At 47.0% G+C, this 14162-nt stretch overlaps 1 protein-coding gene across 8 annotated transcripts in view; it reads right to left on the reverse strand.

Moving 5' to 3' along the window:
* The window catches only part of MGAT5 (alpha-1,6-mannosylglycoprotein 6-beta-N-acetylglucosaminyltransferase), a 327080-nt gene that overhangs the window by 12249 nt on the left and 300669 nt on the right, over positions 1-14162 (reverse strand). For all 8 annotated transcript variants that reach the window (XM_077747860.1, XM_077747857.1, XM_077747859.1 and 5 more), the window contains 2 exons: positions 11594-11710; positions 5271-5345 (listed from right to left, as the gene is read on the reverse strand). In XM_077747860.1, coding sequence (XP_077603986.1) covers positions 5271-5345; positions 11594-11710 — 192 coding nt within the window. The remainder of the gene's footprint in view (positions 1-5270; positions 5346-11593; positions 11711-14162) is intronic.

A 14162-nucleotide genomic window follows, 5' to 3' on the forward strand; every position in this document is an offset into this window, starting at 1 on the left:
GACAACATACAGCCACGTGCATGTGACTGTTCACAGCCACACTCTTCACCTTAGCCACAGGAAATGACACACATGCCCATCAACTGGTGAACGGATAAACAGTGATGTATCCATACAGTGGGTACATCATTCCGCAATTAACAAAACAATGAAGTGCTGATACATGTGCGTGTATGAAGCTCACACACATTATGATGAGTCAAAGCAGCCAGCAGTCTCCAGAAAAGGCAAATCTACAGTCAGGACACAGACCAGCATGTCCCTGAGAGCTAGAGCGATGACTGACTGCAAAGAGGCGCACGCAAGCTTTTTGGGGGTGATGGAAATGTTGGAAAACTAGATGGTGGTGGTAACTGCATGCCTCTATCAATGTGATTAAAAAAAACCACTGAATTGTATCCTTTCATGGAGGGAAGTTTATGATCTGTAACTTACGTTATCAATGAAGCTGTTGAAAAAGTGTACCTTGGTTGGGTGTTGTGCTGGGTTTCTGCAGCAGCAAGGAGCCAGGGCTTTCCGAGAACCTACTCTGTGTCAGGCATTGTGTATTCTCGGCTCCACACCTGATTCCTCCATCCACCTTATGGGTAGGTAATGTCATCCCCACTGCACAGAAGCAGCAGGGCAGGGAGGTTAGGAACTCACCCAAGGCTACGGAGAGTGGGACAAGATCAGGCTCCAGGCTCCAGCACTTCATCATGACTCACTCAGTCTCTCGGAGATGGAGAATGGCTAGGTAAACAGCAGCCATTCATTTCTCCAAAGAGCAAACATTCCCCAAACTAAGGCCAAGCCTCTCCCCTTTGCAGTTCCTTTTCCTCTTTCCCTGAATCCTCTTTCCACCATTCCCTGCTACCCTGGACTACTCAGAGTCAGCGCTAGGCTTGTCCTTGCATCTAGAACACTCCCCAGGGAGGTTTAAGTTGGGCCCCGATAAGCCAGATTTCCCAGGAGCTGAAGCGGATTCCACAGTGACTCTTGGGAATTAACTCATTTTCCCCCATCTCCACAATGCTTTTCACATGAATTATACAGCTCTCTAACATGAGCATAAGCATTCCGTATATTTTACAGGGTCTTTACAGGAAGGAGAAAACAGGATTGAGGAACATATGCATGGTTTTCAGAAATCAACCTCAACTCTCTGGCCTGAGGCAACTACCTAAATCTTTCCCAAGAAATGCATAATGAGAACCTTAACACGCCCGGACACTCAGGTTAGGGAAGAATAATGCTCTTGATCTTAGATTACAAGGGATTTTCGCCTTGGCACCGCCCCCAGCTCCTCCCCCCCTCCTAGAGGGAGCACCTCTTAGAGACCTGCTTTAGAACAGCATGCAATCCAAATCAACACTTCCAGTACAGCAAGCCAGTGGCGGTGTGTGCAGAGGGGGTTATTAGGAGAAAAAAGTAAGTGGTTTTCGTCAAGTCAGGACTCTTTCCCACTGGGTGAGCCCAGGGTTGGCTGGGTATGAGGTAGGTTTCCAGCTGTCAACCGCTCAAGGTACACTGAAGCCTGGGGTTTTCTCAATTGCTGTCAATTGGCTTCCTCCGGCTCCTGCTGCCTTGGGTGAGCAGGATGGACAACCTTGAAAAGGTTCTGAGATAAAAGCTTCCTGCTCCCCTTGCAGATCACACGGAAGACTCTGGAGGCAGAGAGATCAGCCTAATTAGGGCTGCAGCACTCTGTCAGTTCAAGGGACCAGAAGCCTGGGCTGCCACTACGTCTTCAGAGCTTGAGGCTTTCCTGTTCACACCAGAAACACCCCTCTCTCTAGTCTCCCTGCTCTTTGATGATATTCTCGCTGCAGAAATAACGAACGCTCTAAAATGCTGAGGCCTGGAGATATTTGTCAGAGGTAGAAGACCCAGCCTGTGAATCAATGGGGTCTCAACTTCCCATCTCCACTCTGAAGTTGGGGGAACATTATGGCTTCAACAAAACCCTCCCACAGAGGCTTGGGATAAACTCGAAACAGGCCTCCTGAGGGCTTGTTGGCAGCCCCGAGAGAATGTTTAGTAGGAGATGCCCCAAATCTGAGATTCCTAGAAGGATTTTCCTCGAATGCCAACGTGACGGTCCCACCGCCCTCACCCTGCTGTGCCAGAATCAGATCTGCGTTCTTCCGCTGAACCTCAGCATCGTTTTACCAAGTGTTTCCTCCCCCAGCTCTCACCTCGCCTCTCTTCACTCACAGCTAAACTTCTGATAATTCACCACAATGTCTCTTTTATTCCCCAAGCCTTTGCACAGTGACCTGTCCAGTCATCCTGGTACCCCTCCAGTCTGCAGTCAGGACTCACCTCCTGCAAAATGCTTCTGGAGAGACTCTCCCCCTCTCCCCCCACCCGAGTGATGTGATCCCTAAGCACCCAGGTTATGCAGTGGCTTTGCCTGTGGACTTGACTGGCCTCTCTGTGAGACATGAAGCTACCTGAGGACGGGGACTCGTCGCTTGACATCTTCCCTGCCTCCCAGCACAGTCCACAGGGCAATCCAGCTGACAAATATTCACCCAGGGGACGGGTGAATCAACAACAGCAGGCTAAAAAAGAAGCGCCCGGATTTCTGTGAACTGCGGGCTCTGCAGCAGTCTGTGCCAAGGTGCTAGTGTGAAAGGGCACTTTTATTAGTGAGTATTCCAAATCCTAAGGTCCAAGAGGAGCTTCCTAGCTCCTGGGACACAGGAATAAAAAGCACAAGCACCTGCACATGCTCTCTTTCATTTGTTCATTCCCTCCAACGGGAGTTACTGTGCCCCTGCTGCGTGCCGGGCGGGGGCACTTGGGACACAGAGGTGAATGGACCAGGTGTGCACCGGCATTATGGAGCATTTAGCAAGGTCAGTGTGGGGAATACGAGCTCCCTGTGTGAGAGGAAAGCTAGCAATAGATTTACAGAGATCAGCCCACGTGAGAACTTTTAAGGACTGGCTGGGATTCAACAGTCTTAAGGAAGAAGCCTCTAAATAAACTTGATAAAGAGTCTTTTTATACGTGGTGGTGAGGAACCGTCTTCCCAGGAAGGAAGTGGAGACAGGAAAGGAGGAAGTGGTTTCAGAAGTCGCTGCAGGGATCCTGGTAAAATTCCTGTGACGGTGGTGGGAGCTGTGCTGGCTTAAAACTCGCTGCAAGAGGAGAGCCGACGGCCACTCTCTGCACCTGCGGGAAGGGCCAGCAGCTGGCTCCGGGAGGTAGAAGGTGGCGAGTACCCCTCTGGGACGTCTGCCACCGAGGTCGAGGCTCAGATCAGGCCAGCAACAAACCTGGAGCCCACGACCGCAGATCTCGGTCCCTGTTATCCAGGCAGCGGTTATTCCTGCCACCTCCCAGGATACTGCGAGCATTAAATGAGATGATGTGCCATGATGTGTTTGGTACTCATGGCCGTGAAGTCTGTAGGTAAATGGCTGCTCCAGTTTAGGATGCTGATGTGGTCATTCTTTTTTTTTTTTTTTAATGTTTATTTATTTTTGAGAGACAGACATAGAGCATGAGTGGGGGGGGGGGGGAGAGAGGGAGACACAGAATCCGAAGCAGGCTCCAGGCTCTGAGCTGTCAGCACAGAGCCTAATGTAGGGCTCGAACCCACAAACTGAGATCATGACCTGAGCTGAAGTCAGACGCTCAAGCGACCGGGCCACCCAAGTGCTCCTTAAGTGGTCATTCTTAATGGAGGCATTATATAAAGAGTGAATGAGGGGTGCCTGAGTGGCTCAGTCGGTTAAGTGTCTGACTTCAGCTCTGGTCATGATATCACTGTTTCTGGGTTCAAGCTCCGCACTGGGCTCTGTGCTGACAGCGTGGAGTCCAGAGCCTGCTTTGGATTCTGTGTCTCCTTCTCTCTCTCTCTCTCTCTCTTTCTCTCTCTCTCTCTCTCTCTCTCCCCTCCCTGCTTGTGCTCTCTCTCAAATAAACATTAAAAAAATTTAAAGACTGAACGAGACGATGGTTCAGATGCTTAGCTCTTGTGGTGAAGTCCAATGAGTTGTATCGGGGATTGCATTATATCACAATATAATTATAGACTATGATAGGATACATAGTATCATATTATGGAATCGACAGTACTAGTTTGCACACGGAGCGCTACCTGCTAGCCCTGTTCTAAGCACTTCGTGCCCTATAAATTCTACTATCCTCCTTCTACAGGAGAGGAAACCAAGGCCCAGAAAGGTGAGTAACGTGTCCGAGTCATACAACTAGACAGCCGTGACGGGGCTGCAGAGCATACCCTCTGGCTGCTAACAAGCACCCAGAACAGCAGACACACCACCCTGGAGCCTGTGACCCCACCCCACCCCCCAAGCAGCAGCGTCCAGTCCGTCGCCTCAAGCCTTTCCTCGGAGACCCACCTTGGACCTCCAGTCTACGCCTACTGCCTACTTACATTTTCAACAAGCCAATTCTATTTTAGCCCGCACAGTCCTCATCCCCTATTGTGTGAAGATCTCTTGATTGCCTCAAGGCATTCTGCTTTGCCCCTGAAGAGGAGACCCCCATTTCTGAAATGCGGTCAAGGAGTTCATACCGCTTTGTCCACAGGGGTTCTGAATCTATTTGTAGCTCCGAGCTGCTTTTGAAGACTAAGGAATTGAGATTTTATAGAAGGATGTCGATGGTGCTCTTGGCCTTTACTGCCCCGAGCACAAGCCATGGTGTGCAAGATCTGCTGGAGGTGGTGAGGCTCTTGGAGCCCTCCCCTACTTTAGAACCGAAGCCCTCCTTTGATCTGTTTTAGATACTTAGGTTTTGTGTCGTTTCATTTGAAAAGGGGTCATGTTTTAAAAGATGTTTGAAAACCACTTAAAAGTCCTAACGTATTTGGAATTATTGAGCGTGTATTAAGGGAATGCTCAGAATGCCCTGGTTTCAATCCTTGCTTTTCTTAGGGTGATAAATAAAGATCTGGCAAGACCAGAGAACTATCTCTCTCTCCCTTTCTCCACCCAAGTCTTTGTGATGTCCCTCAGAACCCATTCCAAGCACAGGTCTGATAGTTATGGAGGTCTTCACCTTGACCATCCAGTCTCTCCCATCCTAAGATTCCATTATGACTTTCCACCAACAAAAAGAACATTCTTATCTAAAGGACAGACTAAGTTCCCTAGATGACCATGACAGTGTGTGCTTCAAATTTTCACCAAGCCATCATCCAGCTTGTGGAGTCTTCCAAAGCAGGAAAATAACCACAGAAACACAGTGAGCTCTTAGCTGTTCACGAGAGCTCCCTGAGGTTATGAGCCAAAAGAACTTCCAAAGTGCCTTACCTGTTTTTCAATGAAAGCGTTGATTCTCTGCAACATCCCCTCACATGTGAATTCATATGGCATGTATGGCTCAATCTGTGGAAACAGAACATGGTATCAGCAGAGAGGAGGACACAGCACTTACCCAATCCTCCCCTGATTCACTCACACTCAGGTGCCTCATGAGGAGAGAAGACTATGAACCTAGATGTCAAGAGACCTGGATTTACAACTTCACTCTGCTCCTCACTAGCTGTGGGACCCTGAGCAAATTACCTCAGGTTCTTCATGCGTACAATGGTGATAAGAAAAATCTCTTTTAAGCCAAAGATTATATGAAAAAAAGAGAATAAAGTGCTTAGTTCAGGGTCTAGAACACAGCAAGCATTCAAGAAAAGGTGGAGGGTATCATTTGTTAGAGGTGAAAGCCCCACAGGGCAGGCCCCATGGCAGATGGGCTACCCTTCTATCCCAGTGCTGAGCTGGGGGCACACGTAGGATTTCAGCAAACACTTGTTGAATGAATGCACGCTCAATGATGTGAGAAGGGCACATGATGGGTGCTCTAAGGACCTATCATGGTGACAAAGGCATTGGTCTGCATTAGCAGTTGTGGTAAGCAGTACCCAAAGAACTCGTGGGGCAGAAAGAGAGTAATAAAGTGAGGCAGAGTTCAGTCACGGGTCTTAGGAGGCCAGAAGGTCAAAGCAGACTTCTGCACATGCTGGGCTTTTAAGGCCAGTTATGATTCTAGCAAGCCCAGATGGGGAAGACATTCCAGGTAGAGCAGGTAGTGGGAGGTTAGACATGCAAGAAGCAGCTGGTGGGTAGAGCTTGGGATCACAAAAGCTGGTGAGACACGGCTGGGAAGAGGTTCACTGGATTTCCACAAACCTTACCTTACCTTGCCTTAACCTTACCTTACTTTCCCTTTCCCTTCCCTTTCACTTTCTCTTTTCCTTTCTCTTTCCTTTCCTTTCCTCCCCTTCTTTCCCTTTCCCTCCCTCCCTTCCTTCTCGAGAGAGACAGAGAGACAGAGAGAGAGGAGAGGGAGAGGGAGAACACATATGTGGAAGTGAGGGAGGGGTGGAGGGAGACAGAGAATCCCAAGCAGGCTCCACACCTAAGTCAAAGCCTGATGCAGGGCTGGATCTCACAACTGTGAGATTCATGACCTGCAGTCAAGGGCCAGATGCTCAACTGAACCACCCAGGCAACCCCTCCACAAAAGGATTTTTATACTAAGGAGCCTAAGCTCTATTAGATAGCAGCAGGAAATCCCAGAAGGTGCTTCTCTGGGATGGGGGAGGCAATATGATCAATATATTGACACCTGGGAAAAGGGAAGAAATGTGGGTCTGATCTCTGCTGCACAGTATAATATGCCAACATTATAAGGCTTGTGTTTTGGGGGCAGCCAGCAAACATGACCAACCAGATGTGGAAATTTCACTTGGCACAAAATCACTAGCAATCTAGTCTGTTACAGCTTCAGAGAGCCCAACAGTATTTGCCAGCAACGGGACAGAGGGCCACCTTCACCATCTCCCACTTATGTCTATCTATGCTTGCCTATCCCAAATTTCCAGGGTGGAGAACTGGATAAAACACTTAAGAGTTGAAGCCTGTATAAATTGGGATGGTTGACACAGAAGACATCCTTCCACAGGCAGCCAAGCAGTTGGTCTCAAGGCACCTTTTCCCCCTTTTGGTGTGTGTTGATTCACACATTGTATGTGAAATCTTCTTTAACCATGACTGTTAATTTCATAATATATCTTCAAATCTGCAATCATATAATCACACAGGTTTTGGCTCAGCCTTCCCTGCCCACGACCATCCGGAGAGAGCTAAAAGAGGCAGAGCCATAAGTACTATGCTATCGAGGCAGAGCTATTGTGCAGGAACACAGGTCATCTTGTTCCTAAATAGATCACCTGAGAAGAGCTCAAAATACCTAGAAAACTGACTTCCCTGTTGCAAGCCTGCCCCTTCTCATCTCAAGCTTTTACACTTGCTCTGTCCTCTCTGACCCAGAGACATAGCCCTTTATAGCCCTTTCTTTTAAAGGATATTTATGTACTCAACCTGTGGGTGATTCCAGAAGCTTTCTGGCCTACCAGTATGTCTCCTCTCGAAGGTTCACAGAAGGAATGGAAAAAAACAAAAGCAGAAGACTTGGCATTTCAAGCTCATTTATATGGTGACAAGTTGAATTTCTAGAGTGAAATAAACATTGGTGGCCATCTGCCATGACACCAACAGATCCAATTATGTGGTGGGAAACAGACTGGACACTCTGGGGCCATTCCTACAACTTACTCCAAAGGTCATCTATTAGAAATGGAAGTGACTTAATTCAAAGGACTCCATGCAATAAATACAGAAAAATGGCTCTTTCTGTATCCTCCTACAAATCTAACCCAATTTAACCAAAGGGACGTTGACTCATTAATTGCTTTAGGGCCAATTCACTATTTTAATAATATGAAGCCAAATGATTTTCCTCTAAAAGGAAAAGCAAAGCCAAAAAAAAAAAGGGTAATTGTATTCTTAAGCTACCCCTACCAGTGAGTTCCATTAGCCACCCTGCTGAGGACAGGAACAGGGAGGGCCCTCTCTGTGAGAAAGTTCTCCAGACTCCTGGCCTTTGATAAAAGAACACAGATGGAGGAGCTATTGTGTGGATTGGGGTAGGGGGCGTGTGATAATTTTCTGCATGTTTATCCTTCAGAAACAAGTCAAGGCCTCCTTGGGGAGTAGAATGAAAAGGAATGCTGAGTCCACATCCAATCATGGAGAAGCCCAAGTAGGCCCAGATGCAGAGAAACAGGGGAAGAGTTCTCACCATCTTGCTTTGTGGGGAAAGGACCACTACTCACAAGGCCATAGGATGGATGCCTACAGGCTGTGCCGGGCAGTTTCTGCTACAAACTTCTCAATAACTTCCCACCTTCTCGTTCCTTTTTTCCTCTTCACCTGCCTTCTTGTGAGATGTCCTGTCTCTTCTAGTACCTGCTCATTAGGTCAGAGTACAGTTCCTACTGGGAAATGCTCTCAGAGATCAGCTGGACCCACCATGGTCCCATCTGACCGGTGGCTTGACATCACTCAATGAGAGATGGCCTTAGATGGTACCAGAAGACCAGGAGTTGAGTCCTGATGATCTCCTCTACTGACCACAGGATTTTAAGTCAGACATATTCTTTTTTTTTTTAATTTTTTTTTAATGTTTTATTTATTTCTAGGAGAGAGAGAGAGAGAGAGACAGCGTGAGCAGGGGAGGGTCAGAGAGAGAGGGAGACACAGACTCTGAAACAGGCTCCAGGCTCTGAGCTGGCAGTCAGCACAGAGCCCGACGCGGGGCTCGAACCCACGAACCGCGAGATCATGACCTAAGCGAAAGTCGGACGCTTAACCGACTAAGCCACCCAGGCGCCCCTTAAGTCAGACATATTCTGCAATTTCTGCTGATGATTTCTTTTTTTTAAATTTTTTTAATGTTTATTTATTTTTGAGAAGAGAGAGACAAAGTGTGAGCAGGGGAGGGCAGAGAGAGAAGGAGACACAGAATCTGAAGCAGGCTCCAGGCTCTGAGCTGCCAGCACAGAGCCCGATGTGGGGATTGAACTCATAAGCTGTAAGACCATGACCTGAGCTGAAGTTGGACGCTCAACCGACTGAGTCACCCAGGCGCCCCCACTTATTACTTTTAAACCTCAATCTTTTCATCTGTATAAGAATTAAGTGAGATTAAGTGAGATTAGGCTCATATAGATACAGAGAGATTTGAGCTGTGTAGGAGGTTCTTTCTATATAAGAGCCACTATTATAATTACTTTTCTTTCCCCTTATGAGGTCTTAAACAGTTTTTGGAATAAGGAGAAAAAAGGTTGATCAGGGTTGAAATGTAGAGCATGAGAGGTCCCATGGGGTGAAGTCAATCTCATGTAGGAATGAGCAAGTACAAGTCAGTGCCTCACTCTCTATGTTTTATATCAGGCATTCCCATTAGATTTTTGTCGGACAAAAGGCATCTAGCACCTAACAAGTTTTGTGTACCGTGATCCAAGATTTTCAGCTTCATGTAGAGGCAGCTTTTAAATTACTCCTCTGCAAGGGCAGGTGCACTTAAACGAGTGCTGTGGGTTGAATTATGTCCCTCAGAAAGATCATGCTGAATTCCAAACTCCCGGAAGCTGCAAATGTGACCATCTTTGAGAACAGGGTCTTTGCAGAGGTAACCAAGTTGAGGTCATACTCAATTAGAGCGGGCCCTCATTCAGTATGACTGACATCCTTTGGTCGGGAAAGAATGGGAAAGACAGGCAGGCACACACACACAGGCACACACACAGACTGAGGTGCTATAGCTGCAAGTTAAGGAATGCCTGGGGCCACCAGAAGGTGGGAGATACAAGGAAGAATTCCCCCACTATAGGCTTTGTTTGGAGGGAGCATGACCTTGCTGACATCTTAATTTTGGACGTCTAGCCTCTAAAACTGTGAGAATAAATTTCTGTTGTTAACGCCACCATGTTTGTGGTTCTTTGCTACGGTAGACCTAAGAAACGAATCCCCTGAGGGACTTGGGGACTCAAGAAAGAAAGAAAGAACCATCGGTCTCCACAGGAAGAACTCCCTGGTGGTGGAGCCAGAGATGGGGGGCAGACATTTGGAGGTAGCCCAGTGGGGCCATACTCCACTCAACCTCTTCCTCTTTACTCACACTGGGTCTTGAACCCATGCCCTTCTGGGTCCACTTCTCGGTTTAGCTTTGCAAATTCCTACTCATCCTAAAAGACTTAACTCAGTGCTGCATTTTCCAGTAAGCTTCCCCTTACTTCCACTTCTCGATCTTTTGCATATTATTGTTGGCACTGAACACAGTCTGCTAAACACCTATTCCTCTCTCTCAATCCATTAGGCAAATCACTATGCTGGGTACAGAGTACCGCAGTGAGAGAGAGAGAGGTTTCCTGCCCTCATGTTGCTGACAGTCTAGTGCAAATCCAGACTGTTGATAACAAAAATAAGATTATATATGTATTACTAATAGTGACTTAGTACTGTCAATTGAACACTGACTATATGGTAGATGCTAGGCTTACGGGCTTTACATTCATTATCTCCTTGAATCCTTACAAATACCTATATAGTAGGTAGTACAAGCCTACTTAGAGATGAAGAAATTAAGGCTCAGATTCAGTAAGTGCCCGAGGGAATGCTACAAGTAGGTGGCAGAGTTGGAACCCCCAACTCTAGCGGATTCCAGCCCGTCTTCAGTACAGCCATGTCCATATAGGACTCTGTGACAGAGTGTAAGCGGTGTTGCGGAAGGAGGAGTCCAGAGAGCAACGAGCACACCAGTGGCATCCGCGGCAGTCGGGGGGTTGGGAGAGGTTAAGTCGGCCCATTGCTACTGGGTGGAGAGCTTCCACAGGCAGGGAGCCAGCCTCCATCGTTAACAGAAGTAAGGGTGCCCTGCATATGGTCGGTACTTAACTGGGGGCACCTGGGTGGTTCAGTCAGTTAAGCATCTGACTCTTGATTTTAGTTCAGGTCATGATCTCATGGTTGGTGAGTTTGAGCCCTGCATTGGGCTGAACAAGATTCTCTCTCTCTCTCCGTCCCTCCCCCACTTGCATATACACATGTGCTCTGTCTCAAAATAAATAAACAAAAAGATGTCTATTAAAAAAAAACAAATAAATAAGTGCTATAAAAAACATTTCCTGGGGCGCCTGGGTGGCTCAGTCGGTTAAGCGTCAGACTTCGGCTCAGGTCATGATCTCACGGTTCGTTGGGTTTGAGCCCCGCGTCGGGCTCTGTCCTGACAGCCAGCTCAGAGCCTAGAGCCTGTTTCCGATTCTGTGTCTCCCTCTCTCTCTGACCCTCCCCTGTTCACGTTGTCTCTCTCTCTCAGAAATAAATTTAAAAAACATTAGAAAAATTTCCTAGTATTTCCTTAGTCGCTCCTGTCATTCCTACTTTTGTGTGTGTGTGTTTTGTTTTGTAGGGGAGCAGGTCTGTGTTTTCCCATCTCGGTGAGAAGAACACAATTAGGCACTGAAACGAGTTCTAATTCAAACTCCTACCACTATATCTGGGACCCAGCAGTCACACCGAACGGGTCTGCAGCATCCATACGGGGGCACCAAACTAGCTCCCATCTGTCAGAGCTCCCACGAACCCGCCCTGGGCCATGTCCCATGGCGTGACCATTTCCTCACCCCAGAGGGAAGCCGGTAAGGAAATGTTCTCATTACGCAACCAGACGGCCTGCACGGCCCACACATCTCAGGTCACAGTGCAGATGGGGGAAATGGAATAAAAGAGACAACCTTTTGACTTAAAATTGCTTTCACGGCATCTTCCACTTCCTCCTGGTTGCTGAGGTCAACCGTCCAAACGTGGGGCCGGCCGATGAACACTTCAGCATACGGATGCTGGGATGTCAGCTGGAAAAGAAAGAGCACCTGAGTCTCACAGATACTGTTTTCTCCTTACACCTTCTGGGCTAGGTGAAGTGTTACCCTTTGTATGGCCTTGTGCTCACACAGGTAACAAGACACGTTCGCCCTTCCGTGATGACCAAAACCTCCTGAGGACTCAAAAGCGGAGACCAACAGAACTGTCAGCTCCGGAGCTGGAATCCCACTTGGAAAAAGGTCAAAACCAGCGGACGCGGTAGCTGTTCCAGGTGGCTTCAACTCCCAGAGTCGCACCAAGAAATAATGAACGTTTCACTCCTGGTCACAACCCAGCCCTGAAAAATCACCTAGATCAGACTAGAAGCTGTCATCAAACACACATCAGGACAGGTAAGCATAAACAAATTACGAAAGTCAAAAGCTTTAAAGTCAGAGGAGGGCGAGTAACAGCACAGAGGAAATGTGACATCAAGAGAAACAAGGCCACAGAAACAGAAAATTTGGGAAGGCTTTGGGGAATGATCATTAGCATAACAGCCTTAATAACTTAGAAAGACAATGTGGATAAAGCAAAGCTCTAAATTCAGAGGTTTTATTTTAAGAACAAAGGGTGGCCAAAGAAACCAGTATGAAAGCTGGTGATTCTCAGTTCCTGAAGAGTCCATTTTTTTGACAGCTAAATTTACCCCTCACACTGGCCTTCACCTTTATCCTTGTGTTCTTTCAGGTAGTGGTGTGAAGAGAGCTTTCTGGACTTTTGTGGGAGCATTTTCGGCTTGCACAAAGACTGGACGTGCTACCCTGGATCTGTGAATCTCCGGGTGAGGACCAGGGACTGGTTGCCTCATGTTGGGTTACAGTTCTATTCAAGGCCATCCACGTCCTTCACAGCTTCCGTGAGCCCTGCTGGGCTTTCATGTGGGTTCACAGACTCTAACTCATTGGCACAGTTTTAATATAGGTTGAATTTCCCAGGAACATAATCACCATGTAAATCGAGGGATGTTTGTACTCTCTTTTTGTTGGAACTTCACCAATAAGCTGTTACCGCTTTGGAAAAACTAGGGCAGCAAAGTCAATATCACTCAGATTACCTGAGTCTCCAATCCCACATACCCAAACCAGTCTGTATTTGTAGCCCTCACATAAATGGCAACTACACATATACTTATATATGTATAGACACTTTTGAACTTGGCTTCTCTTTTAGAACATCACTTATAAGCAAAAAGGGCTAATCATATTCAGCTGAATGTTTTACTCTTCTCAGACACAAACTTACTCATTCTAAGGAAGGATGAGACACGTTTTCTCTAAGGAGGTTCTTGGGTATGGTATATTTCTTGACTACTTAGAGCCTGAAATATGTATTCCCTTATTGTGAATTATTTTCCTTTATATTAGAGTTGGGAAAGCATTCTTTTTTTGAAATTATGTAAGTAGGCAGGGCATATTATTTACTAATTTTGTTTCAAGACAGACAAGTAGATGTTATGCTATATTTGGAGTAGAAACAGGTGCTGGGTCTGGTAGGGCTGAGGCCCTTGCTTTAGAGGCTAAGCTGGTTGTCTTTTTCCTCAGATTCCAGTCTCCTCAGAGTATGGGATGATTTAACTGGCCTCTCTCCATCTCACTCCTAGCTGCCATTCTTCTATCCCACCTCACCAATCATGTGCCCATGCTACTTAGGTCAGGGAACTCAGAATATAGGTCACTGGAGCCTCAGCTCCCAACCATCACTGGCATCCTCTCAAGAAAAGTATGATTCTGAAGAGAAGATACCCTAGGCTGTGCTCCTGCCTCTCATCAGAATCATGCCCCTCACTGGCCTGTTCAGCTCCCCTTCTTCTGACATGTACCTTTGTCTTTTGCTTAGTCACATGGGTCAGTGATAGAATCTACCAGATGACCACGGCCTCACAGAGCTGGGCAAGCATCCATTTTTCTTTTTTTCCCCTGGCACACATTTTAGATTCAACACATATCAATGTGGCCCCTGGCTGGCCCAGGCACTGTGCTAATCACCTGCGTGTGCATAATTTATCAGGTTTCCGGTGTATGAGGATTTTGAGATTCACAGGGGTTTACAATTCTGCACGACTACAGTGCCAGGGAGAAGCAGAGCAAATGCAAATCGAGATCCTTCAACAACATACTAGCTTTTGACAGAAAGGAAGATGGCAAGTTTAAAGTATCTGTTGGGTTCTTATGCAAAGAAGCTCAACGTAAACTCCTGTCTTTTAATCCCACTCTTAAAACTTGCCAACCCGAGAAAAATCTCAGGACTCAATTTATGCCTGCATGAGACCTTCCCTGAAGATGAGCAAAATGTCACACCATTTGCACTTGGTGGCCTCGAGAACAGACTGATGAATTCTTCCAACAGAATCAGGGTAAATTAGAGTTGCCCTCCATGTCCATAAGCAGCCGTTTACATATTGGCAGTCTCTCGCTCCCTCCTCTTGATAAGGTCCGCCTC

This window comes from Crocuta crocuta, unplaced genomic scaffold (assembly GCF_008692635.1).
Source record: "Crocuta crocuta isolate KB4526 unplaced genomic scaffold, BGI_CrCroc_1.0 scaffold427, whole genome shotgun sequence".
Taxonomy (NCBI): domain Eukaryota; kingdom Metazoa; phylum Chordata; class Mammalia; order Carnivora; family Hyaenidae; genus Crocuta; species Crocuta crocuta.